At 47.2% G+C, this 26197-nt stretch overlaps 1 protein-coding gene across 2 annotated transcripts in view; it reads left to right on the forward strand.

Annotated features, from left to right (window-relative positions):
* Window positions 1–1064: 1064 nt before the first annotated feature.
* Window positions 1065–26197, forward strand: part of MAP3K3 (mitogen-activated protein kinase kinase kinase 3) — a 49726-nt gene continuing 24593 nt past the window's right edge. For both annotated transcript variants that reach the window (XM_040331718.1, XM_040331719.1), the window contains exons 1-5: window positions 1065–1261; window positions 13395–13516; window positions 16153–16193; window positions 23615–23714; window positions 25105–25218. In XM_040331718.1, the coding sequence (XP_040187652.1) occupies window positions 1258–1261; window positions 13395–13516; window positions 16153–16193; window positions 23615–23714; window positions 25105–25218 (381 nt within the window). In that variant the 5' untranslated portion in view covers window positions 1065–1257. The remainder of the gene's footprint in view (window positions 1262–13394; window positions 13517–16152; window positions 16194–23614; window positions 23715–25104; window positions 25219–26197) is intronic.

Here is a 26197-nt window from a genome sequence, read left to right on the forward strand (position 1 = left end):
TTGCTTACTTGCCCCGGCGTAACGAATGCTCCTGATTCAGGAACCTCGTTACGCCGACTGCAGCCTAAGATATGCGCGGCATAAGGCTCTTATGCCACGCATATCTTATGCTGCATTCTTGCGATGGCCGCTAGGGGGCGTTCCCGTTGTGCTGAGCCTATAGTATGCAAATTGCATACTAACACCGATTCACAACGTTGCGCGAGCCCTGCGTACGCAATTTACGTCGTTTCCGTACGGCTGTTTTTGCGTAAGGCTGCCCCTGCTATTAGCAGGGGCAGCCAATGTTGCGTATACCCGTCGTTCCCGCGTCGCGAAATTTGAAATTTACGTACTTTGCGTAAGTGATTCGTGAATGGCGCTGGACGCCATTCACGTTCAATTTGAAGCAAATGACGTCCTTGCGACGTCATTTGCCGCAATGCACGTCGGGAAAGTTTCCCGACGGAGCATGCGCTCTACGATCGACGCGGGAATGCGCCTAATTTAAATGATACCCGCCCCCTACGGGATCATTTAAATTGCGCGTGCTTAAGCCGGGCATTTTGCCGGCGCGCCTGCGCAATTTACGGAGCTTCTGCTCCGTGAATCGAGGGCAGCGCAAAAAAATTGCGGGGGCGCAGGGCAAAAACGTTGCCCTGCGCCTCCGTAAAAAAAGCGCAATTGTTACTGAATCCGGGCCACTGAGAACAGGAAGATGAGGGGTTTTCTGATTGGTTGGTTGTACAACCAGTGCCCATCCAGAAGGCCTCTTTCATTAGCCTGACTATAGTAACATTAGACAGCTGCTGTTATGTTTAGCTTGTTAGCTGTGTGTCATTGTTCTCTATGGTACAGTAATTCATCAGCTCTGTAGGATGAGTACAGACACTTGTGTAAACACTGAAAACGGCCTGTTGCGGGCTACTATTGCTTTGTTATTTCTATAGCAACCCAGGCTCCTCCCACTGCTTGGACAGCTGTCAGAGAAAGAAGCGCCTGTGCGTAATGACGTTCCCGTATGCGTACACCGGTGCTCTCTCATTGGCCACCGCTTGTCCCTCCCTGAGATGACTGACAGCTCGACCTACGAGTGTAAAGTGAAGGTGTACGCATGCGTGAGGCCTGGGGAGCCCCGAAGACCGAGGAGACCCGGATATGAGGTGACCGGAGCCGCCCGCGGGCTGACAGGGGACCCGAGAACGAGGGACGGAGAGCCGGCCGGGGCTGGAGGACAGCGGGACACCGAGAGACGGGAGACACACGGACACCGCCGCCATGGGTGAGTGCAGGAGCCTGGAGGGACACGGAGTACAGCTCTGAGCCTGACACTCCACACAACACTCTATTATACTGCTATATACAGAGCCTTATATTCTATATACTGAGCCGTGCATTATATTACTATATACAGACACAGAGCTCTGTATTATCCTGCTCTGTACAGAGTTGTGCACTGTTGTGATTTGTGTTCCCTGCACTGACAATTCCCCTCATTACTGCTCTACATGGTGATTGGCTGGCGTGCCTCTAGGAGAGTGCAGAGACGAATACTGCTCTTTGTATGGACAGCTCCCCTGAGATCAGTGCATGTTATAGTATGTGAGCCCCCCAATCAGGAGCCTGTAGAAGGCTGTGCTCCCCCCCCCAATCAGGAGCCTGTAGAAGGCTGTGCCCCCCCCAAAACAGGAGCCTGTAGAAGGCTGTGCCCCCCCCCCCAATCAGGAGCCTGTAGAAGGCTGTGCCGGCCCCCCCCCAATCAGGAGCCTGTAGAAGGCTGTGCCGGCCCCCCCCAATCAGGAGCCTGTAGAAGGCTGTGCCCCCCCCAATCAGGAGCCTGTAGAAGGCTGTGCTCCCCCCCCCAAATCAGGAGCCTGTAGAAGGCTGTGCCCCCCCCAATCAGGAGCCTGTAGAAGGCTGTGCCCCCCCCCAATCAGGAGCCTGTAGAAGGCTGTGCTCCCCCCCCCCCAATCAGGAGCCTGTAGAAGGCTGTGCTCCCCCCCCCCAATCAGGAGCCTGTAGAAGGCTGTGCTCCCCCCCCCAATCAGGAGCCTGTAGAAGGCTGTGCTCCCCCCCCCCAATCAGGAGCCTGTAGAAGGCTGTGCTCCCCCCCCCCCCCCAATCAGGAGCCTGTAGAAGGCTGTGCTCCCCCCCCCCAAATCAGGAGCCTGTAGAAGGCTGTGCTTCCCCCCCCCTTCAATCAGGAGCCTGTAGAAGGCTGTGCCCCCCCCCCCAATCAGGAGCCTGTAGAAGGCTGTGCTCCCCCCCCCCCAATCAGGAGCCTGTAGAAGGCTGTGCCGGCCCCCCCCCAATCAGGAGCCTGTAGAAGGCTGTGCCCCCCCCAATCAGGAGCCTGTAGAAGGCTGTGCCCCCCCCAATCAGGAGCCTGTAGAAGGCTGTGCCCCCCCCCAATCAGGAGCCTGTAGAAGGCTGTGCTCCCCCCCCCCCCAATCAGGAGCCTGTAGAAGGCTGTGCTCCCCCCCCCCCAATCAGGAGCCTGTAGAAGGCTGTGCTCCCCCCCCCCAATCAGGAGCCTGTAGAAGGCTGTGCTCCCCCCCCCCCAATCAGGAGCCTGTAGAAGGCTGTGCTCCCCCCCCCAATCAGGAGCCTGTAGAAGGCTGTGCCCCCCCCCCCCCAATCAGGAGCCTGTAGAAGGCTGTGCTCCCCCCCCCAAATCAGGAGCCTGTAGAAGGCTGTGCTTCCCCCCCCCCTTCAATCAGGAGCCTGTAGAAGGCTGTGCCCCCCCCCCCAATCAGGAGCCTGTAGAAGGCTGTGCTCCCCCCCCCCCAATCAGGAGCCTGTAGAAGGCTGTGTTTACCCCACCCCAAATCAGGAGCCTGTAGAAGGCTGTGCTCCCCCCCCAATCAGGAGCCCGTAGAAGGCTGTGCTCCCCCCCCCCAAATCAGGAGCCTGTAGAAGGCTGTGCCCCCCCCAAATCAGGAGCCTGTAGAAGGCTGTGCTCCCCCCCCCAAATCAGGAGCCTGTAGAAGGCTGTGCTCCCCCCCCCAAATCAGGAGCCTGTAGAAGGCTGTGCTCCCCCCCCCCAAATCAGGAGCCTGTAGAAGGCTGTGCCCCCCCCCCCCCAAATCAGGAGCCTGTAGAAGGCTGTGCTCCCCCCCCCCCAATCAGGAGCCTGTAGAAGGCTGTGCTCCCCCCCCAATCAGGAGCCTGTAGAAGGCTGTGCCCCCCTCCCCCCAAATCAGCAGCCTGTAGAAGGCTGTGCTCCCCCCCCCAAATCAGGAGCCTGTAGAAGGCTGTGCCCCCCCCCAATCAGGAGCATGTAGAAGGCTGTGCTCCCCCCCCCAAATCAGGAGCCTGTAGAAGACTGCCCCCCAAATCAGGAGCCTGTAGAAGGCAGTGCCCCCCTCCCCCCAAATCAGGAGCCTGATTGGATGATAAAGTCAGCAGAGATTCCCCTCATTTCAGATCTTCCCCCTCAGATCTACAGCGACTGCACTTCCAAGTGCACTTGTAGTGCTAAGTGGATTTGCATTTAGTAAATCAACCCCATAGTGTCCCGCCAGCGGGGAGGAATAGTGTCCCGTCATTGGTGCCAGCGGGAGGCATAGTGTCCCGTCATTGGTGCCAGCGGGAGGCATAGTGTCCCGTCATTGGTGCCAGCGGGAGGCATAGTGTCCCGTCATTGGTGCCAGCGGGAGGCATAGTGTCCCGTCATTGGTGCCAGCGGGAGGCATAGTGTCCCGTCATTGGTGCCAGCGGGAGGAATAGTGTCCCGTCATTGGTGCCAGCGGAAGGAATAGTGTCCCGTCATTGGTGCCAGCGGGAGGCATAGTGTCCCGTCATTGGTGCCAGTGGGAGGCATAGTGTCCCGTCATTGGTGCCAGCGGGAGGCATAGTGTCCCGTCATTGGTGCCAGCGGGAGGCATAGTGTCCCGTCATTGGTGCCAGCGGGAGGCATAGTGTCCCGTCATTGGTGTCAGCGGGAGGAATAGTGTCCCTTCATTGGTGTCAGCGGGAGGAATAGTGTCCTGTCATTGGTGCCAGCGGGAGGAATAGTGATGCTCTGGCTGAGCTGTATGGTGTATGTGGCTGGGCTCAGTGTAGCAGGCAGTGTATTGCTCATTTAGGACTCTGCAGTAACTGAATTGTGCCAGTACAGGTGTGCATGACACTGATCTGCACTGGTAAGATGTGAGCGCTGAACCCTGTATAATGCTCTGCAGTCATCTGTTGCCACACAGAGCTCTGCTCTAGCAGTGCTTCAGCTGTTCTGCAGTGTGGTTGCTGTGGATGGTCTTGTGATACATACGGATGACCCCACCATGTTATACACAGTGTGTGGTGACTGCTCTGTATCAGAGACACATCTATAGCCTGGAACAGTGGAAGGAAAGAGGCCAGGATTGTGCCTGTAGCGTCCAATCCCAGCTGTCATTTCTCTCTCACAATGAGCGCAGTCCTCCTGTTGCTATGACATCACTTCCACTTTTCCCTTTTCTGTATTCTTACCGTATGCTCCAGGCGTGTGATGCTTACCTGTGACACTGCACATGTTTAGTGGCTTGTTTTTCTGTGGCCTTGGATTGCTGGGACTGATCAATGTGCTACCAATTGTTATTCCCTAGCTGTGCCCACGGCAGCGAAGCCCATCAGTGCCTGTATGTATAATAACACTGAGGCCACTTCCGTTTTCTCCAGCATTCACAATCAACTTTGATGCCGTATATGCGCGTTCATGTCTGTGTGGTTACATTGTACGTTGTGCTCACACCTTACTGTAGTTATTTATGGTTTAGTACAAGGCCTGACAAACTTGCTTTAAATCTAGGAGCCAGTGGGTTTTTTTTTTGTAACTAACAAAGCTTTATTTTAAATGACAAAACCCCCTTCTCTTATGTAGCCCTGACGTGTATCTTTACAGATTCACAACACTAGGTACCCACCTCTGCCATTACAGGAGCACACTCTCTCTCCACGAATACATTCTCTCCAGTTTCTATGGTGCCCAGCTCAATGCCATGACAATGGGGTAGATGGCGCACGCCACACACCTGAAATGTCTGAATCCAGGAGAGATGTTGCTGTGGCACTTCAGCCGCTGATGCCGACTCGCTCTCTCTCCGAAGCTCTGTTTCAAATGCCGCATAGTCAATGTGCACCATCTACCTCATTGCCATGACCCTGAGCTCATCACCTGGAATCGAGAGATAAATCATAAATCAGGGTTTGACAAATTTGCTTAGAATCTAGGAGCCAGCTAAAAAAGTTAGGAGCCAGAAAACGCGCCCCATCCCGACGAGCTTGCGCGCAGAAGCGAACACATACGCGAGCAGCGCCCGCATATGTAAACGGTGTTCAAACCACACATGTGAGGTATCGCCGCGATTGGTAGAGCGAGAGCAATAATTCTAGCCCTAGACCTCCTCTGTAACTCAAAACATGCAACCTGTAGATTTTTTTAAACGTCGCCTATGGAGATTTTAAAGGGTAAAAGATTGTCGGCATTCCACGAGCGGACGCAATTTTGAAGCGTGACATGTTGGGTATGAATTTACTCGGCGTAACATTATCTTTCATAATATTAAAAAAAAAATGGGGATAACTTTACTGTTGTCTTATTTTTTAGTTAAAAAAAAGTGTAATTTTTTTCCCAAAAAAGTGCGCTTGTAAGACCGCTGCGCAAATACGGCGTGACAGATAGTATTGCAACGATCGCCATTTTATTCTCTAGGGTGTTAGGATAAAAAATATATATAATGTTTGGGGGTTCTAATTAGAGGAAGAAGATGGCAGTGAAAATAGTGAAAAATTACATTAGAATTGCTGTTTAACATGTAATGCTTAACTTGTAATACCAACGGCCACCACCAGATGGTGCCAGCTTACACATCTGGTGGTAATGACTTGTAATACCAACGGCTCACCATCAGATGGCGCCAGCTTCCAAGCCAAGTCGCCAGGACACCATTTCTAGTCGCCATGGCGACCTGGCGCCCGGGATTTGTTGAGCCCTGTACATAAAGCATGCATGTGCTCCTTCATGTATGGAGGCTGCCATTGCTGAGCTCTGGACATGTGCAGTTTGTTTCTTTCCGAATAGACATTCTGACAAATTTTATTCATAATTTGGAAAGTAACGAATTTAAACCAATTTGAAGTAATGAAAAAAATAATTTTGGACGGAATGTGAATAGTTTTCGAATCGAATAAAGTGATAGAATAAAAATAGAATATAACCACCTTCTGTAATTTTAAAATAAAGTGAATTTGAATACAATGGAATAGAATATAACCTTCTTTCCGAAATTGGAATTTCAAATATATTGTTATATTCTATTTGAATTTATTCTGTTTTTTCCAAAATTTGAGAATAAGTTCAAAATTTAAAAAAAAAAAAAATAGAATGTAATAAAAAAAAAAATAACCATCTTCCAAGATTTGAATAGAATAATTTTGAATATAATTCGATTGGAAATCGAAACCATTAGAATCTTCCAACTTTGGTTATATTGAGTTTAATTTGACCAAATTTGGAAAATTAAAATCGCTTTGAATTCAAATAAACTAAACTAATTTCTGGAAACAAATTTATGTAAATAACAAATCGAAACTAAACAATTTTTTTTCATTCTGCACATGTCTTCTATGCATTAAGGTGAAAAACCTTCTGTGCTGCTGCAGCTCCCCCAGAGCCCCCCTTTTTCTTACCTGAACCTGATCGTTCCAGCGACGTGCACGAGCCCAGCAACTCCAGGCGCTGTCTCGGGTCCTCATTGGGTAGATTGATAGCAGCAGGAGCCATTGTCGGTCAGATCCAGTGACATGGGAGCCTGGGGGCGCGGCCTAATTCTGCTGTCTGTGTCATTGGACGCAGCAGCGGGACTCGTGAATGTGCCCGCATGGGTGCCCCCAAGGAAAGCTGCTCTCCGTGGGGGCACCCGATGAAGAGGAGGATCCCGGGGCACCCCAGAAAAGGAGGACTGGGCTGGTCTGTGCAAAACCCTTGCACAGAGCAGGGAAGTATAACATGATTTTTTTTTTTGGTTTGTTTTTTTAAATAACAATCACTTTAAAGTGGTTGTAAAGCCACTTCTATAAAATGCTCCCATCCCCTCTGTATTATAACAATACGTTCCCCTGTGTCGTATAATAAATCTGCATATCTGTACTGATAACGCCGTGTGTTCCTGCACTCAGGTGCCTACTCTCTCCTCTGCCTAGCTGACAGTTCCAGCGGGCGGAGCCGAGCACTGCCGCTGACGTCAGCCAGAGAGGAGAGTCAGAGCCTAGGAGTCATATGATCGCAGGAAGACTGTGCGTTATCTGTACAGATAAACATATTTATTATATTACACAGACACAGGGGAACTTATTATAATATAGAAGGGATAGGAGCTTTTAATATTAAATATGAAAGCAGCGGGGGGTCGCTTACACAAGCAGACAGTTGGAGAGGACACAGGAGACAGATAGCAGGCTGCGGATGGCGGAGGCTCGTACGGTGTCAGGGCTCAGCAGCCATGACATATCGGAGTCGGCGTACAGGGGGGGAGGGTATAGATGGGCAGGATTAGACAGGTGTTACAGGGGGCCAAATGACACAGAACAAGCACTGTACTGTATAACATGCTTTAAGGGAACAGGATCTTCTCCCCTTGTTAACCCCCAAAAAACGCTTTAAAGTTTGACTAAGGGTATATGTGTGTGTGTGTGTATGTGTATATGTATATGTATGTGTGTGTGTGTGTGTGTGTGTGTATGTGTATGTGTATGTGTGTGTGTATATATATATATATATATATATATATATATATATATATATATATATATATATATATATATATAAAAAATTAAATAACAAACATGTTATACTTATCTCCACTGTGCAGTTTGTTTTGCACAGAGTGGCCCCGAACGCCATCTTCTGGGGTCCCACAGCGGCTGTCTCTGCTCCTCCCCACATCAGATAACCCCCTCTGGGAAGTGCTCTTCCGTGGAGGTTACCTTGAGGGCCCATCCCCTGAGTCCAGCATTTGCGTCCATAGACACGAATGCTGGACTTGGCCCCGCCCCCCTGCATCATTGGATTTGATTGACGGCAGCGGGAGCCAATGGCTGCGCTGCAATCAATCTATCCAATGAAGAGCCAAGAAGCCTGGGCTGAGATCCAGCGTGTTCTCGACGCAGGACTTTCGAGGGCTCAGGTAAGTAAAACGGGGGGCTGGGGGGGGGGTGAAAAAATAGAAAGGTTTACAACCCTTTTAAGGACTCTGGCTGGAGAATGTAAAATACTGATGTAAACTTTCCTGTTTTTTCTTTGAGAAAACGTGACTGAACCGATGAAAGGAACGGGGTCCGCATGTCATGGTAGACGACCCTCCAAGAATTTTACAGCTGGATCATTGGTGGAGTCAATGGAGTTGATTTATGAAAGGCAAATAGGCTGTTCACTTTGCCAATTTAATTTGATCAGAGCTTGGTGAATGTGGTGAAATTTTAATTTGCAAAGAATGCCCAAACGGCACCCCTTTTTTTTTTTTTTTTTTTTTTTCTTTCAATGCGATTGGCTGGTCAAAGTCAGCAGAGCTTCACCCCCTTCACTAAGCTCTGAGGACAATTCCCTTGCAGAGTGAAGGGCCTATGTGGCCCATAATACCCACACTTCTGGTATTGGATTTATATATTTTCTGTGTTGGGTGTCAGGCTTTGTAGCTGTGTGAGGCTTGAAATTTCCCTTGCATGTGCCACTTCCTTCCCTTGTTCTTTGTCACGTCCATTTGGAACTGTATGAACCTTAATCCTCTGACATTTGGCACTTGTTATAAAAAAAAAGCCGTCACAGTTCTAGTGGTATTTTTTAGGTAAAAATTAGTTATTTATAAGTTTTAATCTTTCTGTAGAGCTGTATTTACATGGTTAGAAAAACCTCGGGATAGAAGACTTTTACCATCAAGTGTCTTTAATTCCAGGTAGTTTTGATTGGCCACTAATGAAGTATCTCGTATCCTTCTGTTAGAGTCCTGGATTTGTATAGGATGAAAAGATGGTGCTTGGAGGTTGTAGGTCAGGGGTAGGCAATATCGGCACTCCAGCTGTTGTAAAACATCAAGTCCTATGAGGCATTGCAAGACTCTAAAAGCCAAAGGCATGACTCCCAGTAGTTTCGCCCTAGCTGGAATGCCGAGGTTGCCCCTATAATTTGTGCTTTGGTTCATTTTTGGGGTTTTGGGTTGTATTGGATTTAGTGGGTCTAATCTACCACCCTTTAGGTCAGGGTTCGACAAAATCCGGGCGCCAGGTCGCAATTGTGACTAGAATTAGCGACCTGGCGCCCGGGGAAGCATCCTGTGTCTCCGTGCACTCCTGCCGCGCCGGCCGATTAATTGAGGTTGCGGCCTTCTGCAGGCCTATGCTTCCTTCTGTGCTCTGGCGCCATCTTGTGGTGGCCGTTGGCATGACGAGTAAACCAGCAATGCTAATGGAGCATTTCTTGGGACAACAGTAAAGTTAGCCCAATTTTTTTTTCATATTGTGAAAGATAATTTTACGCCAAGTAAATTGATACCCTACATATCGCGCTTCAAAATTGCGTCCGCTCGTGGAATGGCGACAAACTTTTAGAATTTTAAAATCTCCATAGGCGTCGTTTAAAAAATTCTACAGGTTGCATGTTTTGAGTTACAGAGGAGGTCTAGGGTAGAATTATTTCTGTCGCTTTACCAAACGCGGCGATACCTCACATGTGTGGTTTGAACACCGCTTTTATATGCGGGCGCTACTCACGTATGCATTTGCTTCTGCACGAGAGCACAGCGGGACGGGGGCGTTTCTGGCTTTTAACTTTTTTAGCTGGCTCCTAGATTCCAAGCAAATTTGTCAAAGCTTGCTTTAGGTGATGAGAATATGAAATGGACAATGTCAGTTGCAGTGTGTGATGGGTCCACCTTATTTCTTTTTTTTGTTAATGATTCCCCTAACTGCATACCTCTACTGTGGAAACTGTGCCCAAAAAAGCTAACAAAGTACTAGTCGCAAGCAGTGGCATGACAAGGGTATCTAGAGCCCGGGCCGAACATGTCAAATTGCCCGCACGGCAGGAATTTCAAAGTGACGTAAATATGTCACTTTGCCCAGCCGTGCCATTCTGCCGACATATATGTGCGTGAGCCGGTCTTTAACCGGTTAATAGGTTCTGAACCCCCAAGGAGCTGAGAGGATCAACGATCCTCTGACCATTGTGATTGGAGCCCGATCGTAAGTTGGGGACTGAGAGCCCCCCAGTCATGTATATGTGTGGTGTGCGGATGCTATTGCGCACCCTTTTCCCGCTGCACATATGTGTTAGGCATGCAGCAAGGGGTTAATGAAGATTTACTTACCAGATGCTCCACTCCTCTATGCTGCTAGACTCCAGCAGAATCTTCTCTCTTATGCTCCAGCCGTCTAGCGTTCAAACGAAAGTTCTGGAAGTGACGTCTCGTAGATTCGGAACCGGAAATTACATCAATGCATTTCGCCCTCCCACCTCTGTCTTTTGAAGACGCCCTGTGGGAGGGCAAAATGCATTGACGTCATTTCCGAATCCATGAGACGTCACTTTCGTTCGAACGCTCGCTGACGGCGTTCACCTGCTGTTGTAAACTTTCACTGGATTCATACTTCTTTTTACCCTTCAGTTTGTAAGTACTTGTCCACCTGCGCAATACATTTCTTGGTCAACAGTACTTCACTACGGCACATTTTCTTTGTATTTCTGGTATCATGGTCCACATTTGATGTTTACAAATTTCGTAAACTGATGTGATCTCATCTAGCCATCCCTGGTTAACTTTTGTGAACAACCCCCAGACTGAAAAGCTAGGGGTCCATTCCATCCGGTGAGTGGGGACACAGGCGGGAGGGTGGCGCACCTTGAGTTTTGGAGCATGACTGCACTTTAAGGCCTCATGCACACTGGACGTTTTTACAGCAGCTGTTTTTGGCAGCCGGTTCTGAGAGATGTTTTTCAGCTGTAAAAAACGCTCGAACGCTGATAAACGTCACTCACCAGCGTTTTTTTTTTTTTTAGTTTTTGATCCATTGAATAAAAAATAATTTTTTTTTTTTCTTCAACCAAAAACCGCTAACGCGGAAAAACGCCAATAAACGCTGAAAAAAGTTGAATAACCCACTGCAAAGCTACTGGCGTTTTTATAACGTTATTTTAATGTCCAGTGTGCATGAGGCCTAAATATTGGAGCTCATCATATATAAAAAATTTTGGACTCTCATCATTATTATTATTATTATACAGGATTTATATAGCGCCAAAAGTTTACGCAGTGCTTTACAATATAAAAGGGAGACAATACAGTTACAATAAAATACAAGAGGGTTAAGCGGGCCCTGCTCAGAAGAGCTTACAATCTAATAACTCATGAATTGTTTATGAATTATTGCATTTATTGTCTGTAATTTAATTTTATTATATTTATTTGCGAGCATATTTTTTTCCAATTTTCCAAAAACCCAGGACTGCCATTGCTACCCTTCTGAAAATGCCAGGTGCTTGGCTGTCTCTGGCATCAATGCTTTCTCAGTCACAGGCCTGGAACAAGCATGTAGCTAGTGAAGTCAGAGAAAAGTCAGATCTCCTAATACTCACACTTTTTCCGGGTCCTGTAAGCTTTGGGTCACCATGATAGCCAGGACACTTGTTTTTCCGGAAGAGATCCCAGCAATGCCGGCCTCTATATTTCTCTCTTATTACTGAATATGGAGGTCACAGAATGTGTAGAAATGGCGGTAGTAGATGTGTATGGGGAAGATCATGATGACACAATGAATGTTATGATTACCGTCCCCCGGCAGCCCCTCTATTCTTGTCTCCCAGATGATGTCACAAGAAAATGGGGATGAACGAGAAGAGAGGAGGGGCCACCGGGCGGGGAGCAGCCGCAGCGAGACATATGATGAGACACTGAACTCATTCCACGCGCTTCCTGCCTGCGCTACTCTGCATGCTGGCCAAGTGGCTAAATCTCAAAATACCCGTCAAAGCTCCAGCTGGCGGCGATTGACGGGAAGATCACCTCAGACCTACGACCGGCCCACTGAGCCATCGGCCCACCGGAAATCTCCCGGTAGTCCCGATGGCCAGTCCATCCCTGCATGGCATCCATTTGTTTCTATGGTGATGGCGACTGGCTCACCTGCACCATGACAACGCATGATTCTGATTTAGGGCAGGTGACATACACAGCTGCCCCCAGCATTCAGGGGATGACGGAAGTCTGCCTCGTACAGACCTCCTCCTCTCTCCCCCCGAAACGCTACTGGAGGCAAAAGGGAGGGCTCTGATGTAAAAGGGGGGACTGTGTGAATGGAGTGTGATGATGGGGGGGAGGCTGTGGGATGGGGGCTCTTTGATTGGGGAGCTCTGTGATGGGAGGACTCTGATATGATTAGAGGAAATATATATAACCTATGATGTGATGGGATGGGAGGAACCTCTGATGTGATGGTTTAATTAAACAAGCTGAGGTTAGAAGCTGATTGGCTTTTATGCAGAAGGTCTGGACTGCAGACAGGCCAGTAAAGCACCCAGACTCTTCTTCTATGAAGCCATGCTGCTGTCATAGATGCAGTGTGCGGTTTAGCATTGTCCTGCTGAAATATGTAAGGCTCTTCCTGAAATAGACGTCATCTGGATGGGAGCATAGGCTGCTCTAATACCTGGATATATCTTTCAGCATTGATGATGCCCATTTCATACACACTAATGCACCCCCCAGGGGTTGGCTGGCAGGAGGGGTAGGGTGGAAATCTCCCCCCGGGTCAGTGACACTATGCACAGCCACCGGCCGCCACTACCAAATGCTGTTTTTGTGGTAGCCGTAGGAATATGCCTGCTGGAAGTCTGTTCACACAGGTCACGGCCGCCGCTCGCCTCCCACTGTGCAGCTCCGAGGTAGATGGCTGCAGGGCTGAGCTATGTCTTATCTCACACATAGCTCAGCCTCAGAGCACACCAGCGCTGACATCCCCTTCTCTCTGCACAGACGCGAGGAGAGATGGAGCTCACAGCATTCATTGTGCATCTCTACTGCAAGTCCTCAGGTACAGCTTCCTCTCCAGTATGGAAAACGGGATGCAGCCCAGGAGTGACATCACCTAATGTCCCCAGACTAGCAAATAGAGACAGCAATGCCTTAGATTTACAACTATGTTGTTCTAAAACAGCAGTGTCTAGGCTCAGGAAATGCACTAGAGGAGTTCAGAGGAAGAGGTACCAGTTTATCTGCATTTTGGTCTCATAACGAATATATTTGTGGCACTTGGTCATATAACTAGGCTGAGGGTAGGGATTGATGTGAATGTATGATGTATATGTAAAGCGCTGTGTAAATTGGCGGCGCTATATAAGTACCTGAAATGAAATGACTACAATTTTCTTTTTTTCTGCCTTCTAACAGACGAACAAGAGGCCCTCAAATCTATTATGAATGACTTGGTTGCCCTGCAGCTAAGCAAGCGCCATCGAACGCCAGTGATTGAGGGAGTGAAGACCAAGGCCTCCAGTCAACCCAACAAACAGGTACACGTCTGTAGGCTGAAATCAGAGCTCCCTGGAGGAGAGGATTGTAAGGCCTTGTACAAAGGGAGTATTCAGAGTGTTGGAAGTTCATTGGTCATGGTATATGCTGTGGCAGAGCCCCCCCTTTTCCTAAAACACTGCCCATTGAGTGGTGTGCCTGTGTAGTGGGGGGGTCTTTTTTTTCTCTTCTCTATACTAGATCAGTTTTTGTTCTTTATTTCAACAGACCGTTTTTAATGCGTTATGTTTGTGGTGTACTATTTAGCTGTACCTCTGCATTGGCTTTTCCTCCAGCCCTACAATAAGGACTAGATTGATCCCAAAATTCGAATGATATTAGATTTGTACCAAACTCTGGGGAAAATGTAAAAAACCTTTAACCCTCGCAGTGCAGGGCAGCCCCACTACAGGGAAAGTATAACTAAAAGCACAACTTTTTTCTTTCTTTTGGACAGTGTAGAGGGATTAGAACTAGTGGTGCACTGAAAGGAAAATTGTGACGCTGAAACCGAAAATTCTGAATATACTGACGAAGCCAAATCCTCAAATTTGACGTAAAAAAATAATAATAATAATAATAAAAAAAGTGTGTGTGTATATATGTATATGTGTGTGTATGTATGTATGTATGTATGTATATGTCAGGGGTTGACAAATTTGCTTGGAATCTAGGAGCCAGGTAAAAAAGTTAGGAGCCAGAAAACGCGCCCTGTCCCGACGAGCTTGCGCGCAGAAGCGAACACATACGTGAGCAGCGCCCGCATATGTAAACGGTGTTCAAAACACATGTGAGGTATCGCTGCGATTGGTAGAGCAAGAGCAATAATTCTAGCCCTAGACCTCCTCTGTAACTCAAAACATGCAAACTGTAGATTTTTTTTAAACGTCGCCTATGAAGATTTTAAAGGGTAAAAGTTTGTCGGCATTCCACGAGCGGACGCAATTTTGAAGCGTGACATGTTGGGTATCAATTTACTCTGCGTAACATTATCTTTCACAATATAAAAAAAAATGGGGATAACTTTACTGTTGTCTTATTTTTTAATGAAAAAAAGTGTAATTTTTTCACAAAAAAGTGCGCTTGTAAGACCGCTGCGCAAATACGGCGTGACATAAAGTATTGCAACGATCGCCATTTTATTCTCTAGGGTGTTAGGATAAAAAATATATATAATGTTTGGGGGTTCTAATTAGAGGGAAGAAGATGGCAGTGAAAATAGTGAAAAACAACATTAGAATTGCTGTTTAACTTGTAATGCTTAACTTGTAATACCAACGGCCACCACCAGATGGCGCCAGCTCACATCTGGTGGTAATAACTTGTAATACCAACGGCTCACCACCAGATGGCCCCAGCTCAAAAAAAAAAAAAAAAAAAAATTTTTTTTTTTTTTTTTTTTTTTTTGCCCCCTTCCAATTCAAGTCGCCAGGACCCTATTTCTAGTCGCCATGGCGACCTGGCACCCGGGATTTGTCGAGCCCTGGTATATGTGTGTATATATATATATATATATACACACACACACATATATTTTTATTTTTTTTAACTTATTATAATTTAACTTATTATATTATAATATTATTATACACACACGTATATGCTTTTGCACCCAAAATGCACCTCTGCATTAAAAACAAAGCAAAAACGCATATGTTGCATTTTTTTTTCTCTTTTTTATTTTTTTTTATTGAGCCACGTGACCTCTGAAAAACACATAAGTGTGGCAAAATCATGGGCATTTTTGGCAGCCGTTATTGGCATTTTTTTTATTATATATATTTTTTATTATTTTTTTCAGCACAATCCTAAAAACCCTTTTTTTTTTTTTTTTTTTTTTTTTCTTTTTTTTTTTTTACCCCCTCCCTATTATTTAGTTATATAGGTTTATGATTATATTTGAAAGTAAAAGAAAATCACAAATTTCGGGTTGTTAAAGGGGCCTAAGGGGTTGATTTACTGAAACTGGAGAGGGCAAAATTTGATGCAGCTGTGCATGGCAGCCAATCAGCTTCTAACTTCAGCTTCTTTAATTAAGATTTGTGAATAAAACATGGAAGCTGATTGGCTACCATGCAGAGCTGCACCAGATTTTGCACTCTCAGTTTTAGTAAATCTCCCTCCGAAGAGTCTGTCTGTTATTAACACCTTTTTTATTGTATGCATTTTCAAGGGTTTTGAGGTGTTTTTTATGTTTTTATTCTTTTTTTTTTTTTTTCTTGTATGCAAACATAAGCATCTAGGACACAAACATTAATTTGTAAAATGCTCAAAGCACACATAGGGTTATATTTACAAATGAGTGAATGTGATATTCACCAAACATTCACTGAGGTTAAATCATTGTCATTTAATACACATGCACCATGAAGAAGCACCGGAGGTGAATTTTACCATCACTGATTGATTTTTTATTTTTATTTTTTTATTTTTTTTGTTTTGTTTTTTTAGATCCATCCTTTACGGATTTTGAGATGCCTATGTTTTTAATGTTGTGCAGTGTGAACCAGTCATATGTAAATCCACTGACATGTGATAGAAGTACATACCGGTCATATAAATGAGGACATCCATATCGTGACTCTTTATATTATATGGGAAGTTATTAAAGTTCACATTTATTGTGTCTCTGTTGCAGAATGACGTGCGGATAAAGTTTGAACACAGCGGAGAGAGGCGGTGAGTGACGTTCCAATGACCCCGCAGTGATATCCTCAGATTGTCATTCATATGATCAGTTCTGTATCCCCCTCTAGAAATCCGATTCTGGAGGTGGAAAGTTGTAATAGACTTGGATGATAGGAGCAGTTTTAAGACCCTGATGAATAAAGAGGGGGTTCAGTCTTAGAGGAAAGCTGGATATGAGATTGTGTCTTTCTCAGCAGCTAAGTTGTGGTTGCTCAAACATGTATGATAATATTGTGGGGGGAGGGGGTGCAACCAGCCGCCCCTGGAGCTGCCCCCTTCACATCATCCCAGCCTCCCACAGTAGTGTGCTCTGCCCCCCTTCACATCATCCCAGCCTCCCACAGTAGTGTGCTCTGCCCCCCTTCACATCATCCCAGCCTCCCGCAGTAGTGTTCTCTGCCCCCCTTCACATCATCCTAGCCTCCCACAGTAGTGTTCTCTGCCCCCCTTCACATCATCCCAGCCTCCCACAGTAGTGTTCTCTGCACCCTTCACATCATCCTAGCCTCCCACAGTAGTGTTCTCTGCCCCCCTTCACATCATCCCAGCCTCCCACAGTAGTGTTCTCTGCCCCCCTTCACATCATCCTAGCCTCCCACAGTAGTATTCTCTGCCCCCCTTCACATCATCCTAGCCTCCCACAGTAGTGTTCTCTGCCCCCCTTCACATCATCCCAGCCTCCCACAGTAGTGTTCTCTGCCCCCCTTCACATCATCCCAGCCTCCCACAGTAGTGTCCACTGCTCCCCTTCACATCATCCTAGCCTCCCACAGTAGTGTTCTCTGCCCCCCTTCGCATCATCCTAGCCTCCCACAGTAGTGTTCTCTGCCCCCCTTCGCATCATCCTAGCCTCCCACAGTAGTGTTCTCTGCCCCCCTTCACATCATCCTAGCCTCCCACAGTAGTGTTCTCTGCCCCCCTTCACATCATCCTAGCCTCCCACAGTAGTGTTCTCTGCCCCCCTTCACATCATCCTAGCCTCCCACAGTAGTGTTCTCTGCCCCCCTTCACATCATCCTAGCCTCCCACAGTAGTGTTCTCTGCCCCCCTTCACATCATCCCAGCCTCCCACAGTAGTGTTCTCTGCTCCCCTTCACATCATCCCAGCCTCCCACAGTAGTGTTCTCTGCCCCCCTTCACATCATCCCAGCCTCCCACAGTAGTGTTCTCTGCCCCCCTTCACATCATCCCAGCCTCCCACAGTAGTGTTCTCTGCCCCCCTTCACATCATCCCAGCCTCCCACAGTAGTGTTCTCTGCCCCCCTTCACATCATCCCAGCCTCCCACAGTAGTGTTCTCTGCCCCCTTCACATCATCCCAGCCTCCCACAGTAGTGTTCTCTGCCCCCCTTCACATCATCCCAGCCTCCCACAGTAGTGTTCTCTGCCCCCCTTCACATCATCCCAGCCTCCCACAGTAGTGTTCTCTGCCCCCCTTCACATCATCCCAGCCTCCCACAGTAGTGTTCTCTGCCCCCTTCACATCATCCCAGCTTCCCACAGTAGTGTTCTCTGCCCCCCTTCACATCATCCCAGCCTCCCACAGTAGTGTGCTCTGCGCCTCCCCTTATATCGTGTCCTGTCCCCCCCCCCCCCCCATGCACAGTAGTGTTCTCTGCGCCTCTTCTTATATCGTGTGTCGTCGTCTCCCATGCACAGTAGTGTTCTCTTCGCCCCCCCTTATATCGTGTCTCTCTCCCCCCCCCCCCCCCCCCCCATGCCCAGTAGTGTTCTCTGCGCCTCCCATTATATTGGTGTCCAGCCCCCCAATGGCAGTGTCTCCTGGCCCCTTCACATCACCCCTGCCACTTTAGTGTCCTCTGCCCCCCCAAATCAGTGTCCTCTGCCCCATTCCCTATAGCAGTGACCTGTTCTCCTCCCCAAAGCCATGTTCCCTGTCCCCCTTCACATCACTCCTCCTCCCAACCGTACAACTGTAGTGTTCTCTGCCCCCTCCCCCCATAGCAGTGTGCTGTGCCCCCCCCCCCCAAATGAGTGTCATCTGTCCCCTTTACCCCTGGGCTCACTGCTGTGTCACAACTGAGAGAGGGGAGATGGAGGAATTGAGCTGCTGGGAGAGGGGTTCAGGGAGGGCTGGGCTGCAGGGTAACTGCTGGGAGAGGGGAGCAGAAGGGAACTGGGCTGCTAAATCACTACTTAGAAAAGGGAGGGGGCTGCTGAGGCACTACTGGGAGTGGGGAGCAGGAGGAGCTGAGCTGTTGAGTCACTGCTGGAGGGAGGGAGCAGAGCTGCTGAGGACTGGATTGTTGTTGGTGCTGCTGTAAACTTTAAGCATGAATTTGCCAAAGGTTTTATGATGTTTTAAAGTGTCCTTGCACTTCTAGCAACCTTTAAGAGCCATATTACTCCTTGGAACCAGATCCCAGTGGTCGTGGTTGGAAAGTAGAACAGATCTGTACATGGCGTATTTTATAGAAGGCAGATGTGCTCGGGGTTGCAGGGTACCGTGTGACACATTGAAAGCTGGGATTCCTGTTTCCTCTCATCTCACTTGTGATTTCCTCTTCTGTCCTGACCTCGCAGCACCTGCAGCCTGTCCCGTACTCCAGACTAAGCGCCCCTCACAGTCGCACCGCAGAACATCGCTGCGCAGTCTGCTTCGTGTGGGGTCTGCTTTCTAGTCATTACATCTTCCTTGGATTTATCTGTATATGAAGATGTAGGGAGGTGCTGATATAATTGGATACATAAACAAACAGTGTATAGTCCAGGAACCAATCCAGTCCCATGTGATTATGAATGGCCTCATTGTGAACCGGCCCTGGCTCGCGTCTATCTCTAACCTGGCGTTCCCTCCTTTTACGGGGTTTACATTTGCAGACAAGAGTCGGGGAAGTGGCCTCGCGGCTTCTCCATGGCTGCCAGATCTGACCACAAGAATGTAAGATGGCTGAGGACGGAGCGGGGAGGATTTCTAGGCTGGGGATCGCTCTCTGTTCCTGGCTTAGTCCTCTCTCAGCCTGACCATGTAGACCTGAGCGGAGCACTTCCCATAGAGCTGAGAGAACGCAGACACTGTGCCCTGGATATTAGAGGAGTCTCCCATGTGGTTTCCTCTGCTTTCAGAGACATGCATCTTAATAAAACTCTTACGTTGTAGATGATGTCCAGTGAAAGGCGTTTAGATAAAAACCGTATGGGTCTGCCAGCAATATTCTGGCTGAAATTTGGTGTCAAACAAGGGCTGCAAGCATCAAGACGTGGCTCTAGAGCCTCGGTATGGAAGAGTTGTGTTTCTTTTCCTGAGGAACACGGCTCAAGTTGCTCAGCTGGCTGGGAACACGCCATACATCACGGGATCGGGAATTGGCGCTTATGCGGTTGTCGTAAAAGAGTCATCACTCTGAAGTTGGCCTGTCACTTTGGACTAAAGAGCTACTACACACACACACACACATACAAATGAACTGTTGAGCAGATCCTCATACCTGGTAATGCTTGTTCGTCAGCAGTATCATTTCCTATGAACTTTCCAAGGGTAACTAGTAGCTGGCAAATTCAAGCAGAGTTCCAGCCTTTTAGTGTTTATTAAAAGTCAGCAGCTACAAATAGTGTAGCTGCTGACTTTTAATAAACAGACACTTACCTGCTTCACAGTCCAGCAGCGCGACCGCCCGGAGCTTCGCTCCTCTCCATTCATAGTGTGGGCACGCAGCTGTGACTGCTTTCGGCTTCACGGCTGGGCACTCTCTGCGCATGTGGGATGGGCCGCCTAAGGCGAGATGAGAAGTCGTCGAGGCGGTCCCTGGGCCGTAGGAGGAAGTGGGACAGGAAGTCCCACTCCTACCAAAGTCAAAACCCCCCCCCCCCCCCCCCCCATAAAAAATGCACCGCATACTAGCCGATTATGAAATACTTACCTCGGAATGAGGTGAAGAACACTTACCTGGTCCACGCCGAGCGAGATGTCATCTTGCTCCGGCGTGTCTTCCGGGTATAGCCGCTCCAGCGCTGTGATTGGCTGGAGCGGCGATGAAGTCACTCCCGCGCGAGATTTAAAATCGGCAGGGTCCGGCGGCTGCCGGTCCTTTCGCTGTGGATTCCCCCCTGCGCATGCGCTGCCCGCATTGCGAGGGGAATATCTCCTAAACCGTACAGGTTTAGGAGATATTCTTTATACCTACAGGTAAGCCTTATTATAGGCTTACCTGTAGGTAAAAGTGAAAAAGTGGGTTTACAACCACTTTAAATGTAACCATTTTGCTATACTTGGAGGTGCCTCTCTTCTCTTTTATACTCCGTTGTGACATGACGCTACTTGTATATAAAGTCAAAATATTTAAAAAAAAAAAGTTACTTGTCTTGCAAAATGCTCTCAAACCAAGGTTTTACTGTATGTTTATTTCCTATGATCATCAGCTCCATCTACTGGCCATATTGCAATATCTTCTTGAAATACTTCAATTAAAGCGGATGTGCTCTGAAAAAATAAATATTAAAAGTCAGCAGCTACAAATACTGCAGCTGCTGACTTTTAATATCGGCACACTTACCTGTCCTGGAGTCCAGCGCCCTCCGCAGCAGAGGACGAGTGAAAGCTCGTCACTCTGCTCCCCCCCCCCCCCCCCCGCCATCCACAGTGAGGGAACCAGGAAGTAAAGCGCTCCGGCTTCACTGCCCCGTTCCCTGCGGCGCATGCGCGAGTTGCGCTGCGCCTGCTGATTGGCTCCCGCTGTGCTCTGGGAGCCGAGTGTTCTCAGAACACAACAGGGGGGGGGAGTTTTACAATGCCTCGTGGGATGTGTAGTTCTGCAACAGCTGGAGGGCCGTAGTTTGAGGATCGCTGATGTAGAACATGGCCCATGAAACTGCGCTGGAATGCATTGCAGCAAAAAAAAACAAAAAACTGGAAACCTTGAAAAACAAAAGGAGAAACTCACTGGACAGCATTGAAAGTGCATAAAAAAACGCACATGCAGAAATGCATCCGGACTGCGTTTCTGTGCTGTAAACCAGCTCTTGGCACTTTTTTTTTGCTAGGACCTTCTCTAAATTTTCTTACCTCCGGTGTCTGCACCATCTTTTTATTTATTTTTTTCGACTAGGGTTTTTTTTTTTTCTTCCTGCTTTGAGAGTTTGGAAAATCCCCCCCAAAAGCATACATTTTCTGAAAGCACAGGACCAGTAGAAGGAAAAGACGGTGCTCTAATTGTGTACATCCTGCAATAGCTGTGCCACATTTTGTATTGAATGGCTGCCGTCAGAGGCTGATCACGGCTGTGTATTAGGAGAGTCCCTTCTTCTATATCTTCATGGTTACTGAAGGGAGCGTGAGTGTAATACAGTTACAGTAAGGGGTTGTAGGTGACTCTATTTCCTTACAGCAGTGGGCAGAAGCTCATATCCAATATATTTTTGCTGTGTGTGTGTGTGTGTGTGTAGACCAGTGAGACCAATCAGTTGTGTCGTTCTTCTGTTTTATCACCGTCTTCCCTCTCCTGACGTTTCCTGTGGAATAGCATTGTATGCAAATGCCAATGGAGAGGCAGTGGAACAGACTTTCTGCTGGTTTTTATTTAGTGCTTTTCATGCAGTTCTGTACAGAATGGTTCTCAGCTGTTTGGCAATATGCAGAACTAAACAGACTGTTCTGGACACTGGAAATGCAATTAAATAAGCTGCACGACCAGTAAAAACTATACTGTAGGGGACAAAAAAATCTGAAAAATAAAGGCTTAATACATTCCTGTGTGGTGGGGATGCCTTGAATCATCACGGTCTTTAAAGGGACACCAAAGGTTCCCTTTTTTTTTTTTCTTTTAAAATGACCAACATATCATACTTGCCTCCACTGTGCAGTTGATTTTGCACAGAGTGGCCCGATCCTCCTCTTCTGGGGTCCCTCCGCGGCACTCCTGGTTCCTCCCTGCATTGAGTGACCTGTCGGAGAAGCGATTTCCTTCAGGGCTCCTGTCCTGCTGCTGCGTCCATAGACGCAGACAGCAGGACTCGGCACCAGACCCCTCCGGCGCCCGTGTCATTGGATTTGATTGACAGCAGCAGGAGCCATTGGCTGTGATGATATCAATCTACCAATCAAGAGCCGAGAGACCGGCCATAGAGGGTGTGCGCGTCTCCAGCGTGGGAACGAACATGCTCAGGTGAGTAAAACTGTGGGGATGGTGCACTACAATAGGTTTTTCACCTCAATGCATAGAATGCATTGAGGTGAAAAACCGGGAGGGTTTACAACCTCTTTAAGAGCTCCAGCAAGAATTTTCCATATCCAACCAGGACCATAGTTCACACCAGTGCGGTCAGTTCCAGTGTTTTCCAGTTAAAAAAAAAAAAAAAATTCTTGCACTGGACTGTACTGGGGTGCGGTAAAACACATCAAAAATGCACTGTAATGCATCAGCAACACACCGGCTCCCAGTACAGTGGGGGAAAGAAAAAGCACCTGGAATACATCCAGAAACGCACCAGAACGTGCCAAAAGCGTGCATTCATTAATGAAACAGATCTGGAGTGCGTTTTGTGGTGTGAGCCAGCCCTGATTCAAATTTTAAGGGCTGGCTCACACCACAAACACGCATTCCAGATACGTTTTTTGCATTGACGTTTTTGACATGTACTGGTGTGTTTTTGATGTGTTTCCGGATGCATTCCAGATGTTTTTCTTCTGTTCCTGTTTTCACTGTACTGGGATCTGGTGCATTTGAGATGCCTTTTACTGTGTTACAGTCCTGCTTTTTTCTTTCTGGAACTGGAAAGCCCTGAAACTGACTGCACTGGTGTGAACTATGCCAGTGGTCATCAACCCTGTCCTACAGGGCCCACTAACAGGCCAGGTTTGCAAGATAACTGAAATACATGACAGGTGATATCATTTGCTGCTCAGTGATTGCAGTATTCTAGTCTGCATCTCCCCAAGGTAATACATAAAACCTGGCCTGCTAGTGGGCCCTGTAGGGAAGGGTTGATGACCACTGAACTATGCCATTGGAAACCATATAACGACACTGGACTGCATGCGGTGTGAACTGGCCCTAAGAACTAGGAACTTGCATACATGCACATTCTGCTTCCTCCGAATCAACACGTTATTAATGATGCATGCATTTTCATGGGCAGAAAATGCGTTATTTACATAGACCCAGCCTGGGCATCAGACCATATCCTCTTGGCCTAGCTATGATTGGAATATATATGACAAGCTTTTATCACACCCCTCCCTAGATGCTTAGCACATCATTTGGGATAACGCATGTAAACAAAAATGTAAATATAAAAAAAAAAAAAAAGCATACAATTGGAAGCGCACAGGTATGAAGCTAGCCTAAATGATTATGCAGTGCATGTTTTATATAGTCTTTAGAGATCACCTTTTATATAGCTGGGTGGTCTCGTCTTTTTCTAAAGTTGTACTCATGATGGACTTTATTCTTCCAGGATCCTGCAGTTTCCTCGTCCTGTGAAGGTTGAAGATGTGGAACAGAAAGTGAAGATGGTGTTTGGCCAGCAGATGGACCTTCATTACATGAACAATGAGGTGAGAGCGCTGCCAGTGTCAACATCAAACCCACCAATGTCAGAAGGAAGTTCATACGCTCTAGCCAGCTTGACCTCCCAATGCTTGTATACATTTTCTTGCACTTTCTTCATTAGTTTTGTTTATTAACCACTTCCGGACCGCCGCATGTACATATACGTCGGCAGAATGGCACGGACAGGCACATTGGCGTACCTGTACGTCCCTGCCTAGACGTGGGTCCGATCGGGACCCCCCCCCCGGTACATGCGGCGGTTCTCGTGGCTTCAGGAGCGATCCGGGACGAGGGCGCGGCTATTCGTTTCTATCGCCCTCGCGATCGCTCCCCGGAGCTGAAGAATGGGGCGAGACGTATGTAAACACGGCTTCCCCGTGCTTCACTGTGGCGGCTGCATCGATCGTGTGATCCCTTTTTATAGGGAGACTCGATCGATGACGTCAGACCTACAGCCACACCCCCCTACAGTTGTAAACGCACACTAGGTGAAGCTGAACTCCTACAGCGCCCCCTGTGGTTAACTCCCAAACTGCAACTGTCATTTTCACAATAAAGAATGCAATTTAAATGCATTTTTTGCTGTGAAAATGACAATGGTCCCAAAAATGGGTCAAAATTGTCCGAAGTGTCCGCCATAATGTCGCAGTCACGAAAAAAATCGCTGATCGCCGCCATTAGTAGTAAAAAATAAATAAAACTATCCCCTATTTTGTAAACGCTATAAATGCGTTTTTATTTTTTATTTTTTTATTTTTTTTTTATTTTTTTTTTACCAAAAGTAGGTAGAAGAATACGTATCGGCCTAAACTGAGGAAAAAAAATTATGTAGGTTTTTGGGGGATATTTATTATAGCAAAAAGTAAAAAATATTGCATTTTTTCAAAATTGTCGCTCTATTTTTGTTTATAGCGCAAAAAATAAAAACCACAGAGGTGATCAAATACCACCAAAAGAAAGCTCTATTTGTGGGGAAAAAAGGACGCCAATTTTGTTTGGGAGCCATGTCGCACGACTGCGCAATTGTCTGTTAAAGCGACGCAGTGCCGAATTGTAAAAACCCCTTGGGTCATTTAGCAGCATATTGGTCCGTTCCTTAAGTGGTTAATGACTAAGAGTCACAAACATTGCAGTGACAGAGCTCCACTAAACCTGAAAAGATATGAGTTTCCTCCTGCTGAATCCTGGTGTCAATGGGGGGCATTATACACTCTACTCTCCTAACTAGTACTTCAGTGGTAGCAGACTGCGTATAATGTCAGTCATTGGAACATACAGTCATGAATTGTGCAATAGAACCGCATGTATTTCATGTTCTGGTTCATGTTCCTGGTTAGGAACAAGAAAGCAATACCATGTTGTGCTGGATCTGACCTTATATCTGTCTTCTTGCAGCTCTCTATCCCCCTCAGAAGTCAGGATGATCTAGACAAAGCCGTGGATCTTTTGGACCGCAGCTCCAGCATGAAAAGTCTTCGCATTCTCCTCATCTCTCATGACAAGAACAATGTAAGACCTTCTTTCTTTTTTTTTTATATCTAAAGGACCATTTTATTGTCATCTCTGGCATTATCAAAGATTTCATAAATTTTGACCTTTAGGTTACAGCTACATTCAAAAGATGAATTCCAGACAAGAATTAAAGCTGAATTCCAGGAATTCAGCTCCTTTGTAAAAAGTGAAGGCACACTATGCGTTAAGTCTAGGGCGGTGCATGACATCTCCTGGGCTTATCTATATTTATATCTGACAACTCGATTGCACTCTTAGACCACTGAAGCTGTATTTCCGGGAACTCATCGCTGATACTTCAGGTCTAAGCATCTTCAACGTTAGAGTCAGTGTAGGTGCTATGCCTGCCCCTCCTCCTTCCTAATCGCAGAAGCCTTCTTCAAAAGATACAAAGGCTTCTGTGAATGGGCAGCAGAGGTGAGGGGTGGGCATAGCTGTTCTGTGTTCCTCTCTCTCACAGCCCTGTCAGATAATATAAATAAGAGATGCGTTCAGGAGATGTCATGCACCATAGTGAGCCTACACTTTTTACTAAGTGGATGAATTCCTGGAATTCAGCTTTAAAAACATAAACAAATGTGTGCCCATTCATGCATTTGTGAGGTTAGGTACTGATGTTGGCTGAAAAAGACCTGCCTCACAATCTGCAATGCAATTCCAAAAATGTAGGGTTGAGATTGGGGCTCTGTGCAGACCACTCAAGTTCCTTTACACCAAACTCCCCAAACCATGTCTTTATGGATCTGGCTTTGTACACCGGGGTACAGTCGTGGAACAGAGAAAGGCCTTCACCAAACCGCAGGTTTGGAAGTGCATGATTGTCTAAAATGTCTTGTTTGTGTATGCTTTAGCTCTAACTGAGCCCTTGATCGAAACACCTGAACTCAGTCATTTAATGGAATGGGGTAGCCACACACTTTTGGTTATGTAGCTTATTAGGCATTCTGCTTTACTAAAGTGTAATTTTTGGGTGAAT

The sequence above is a fragment of the Rana temporaria genome, chromosome 12, assembly GCF_905171775.1.
Source record: "Rana temporaria chromosome 12, aRanTem1.1, whole genome shotgun sequence".
Taxonomy (NCBI): domain Eukaryota; kingdom Metazoa; phylum Chordata; class Amphibia; order Anura; family Ranidae; genus Rana; species Rana temporaria.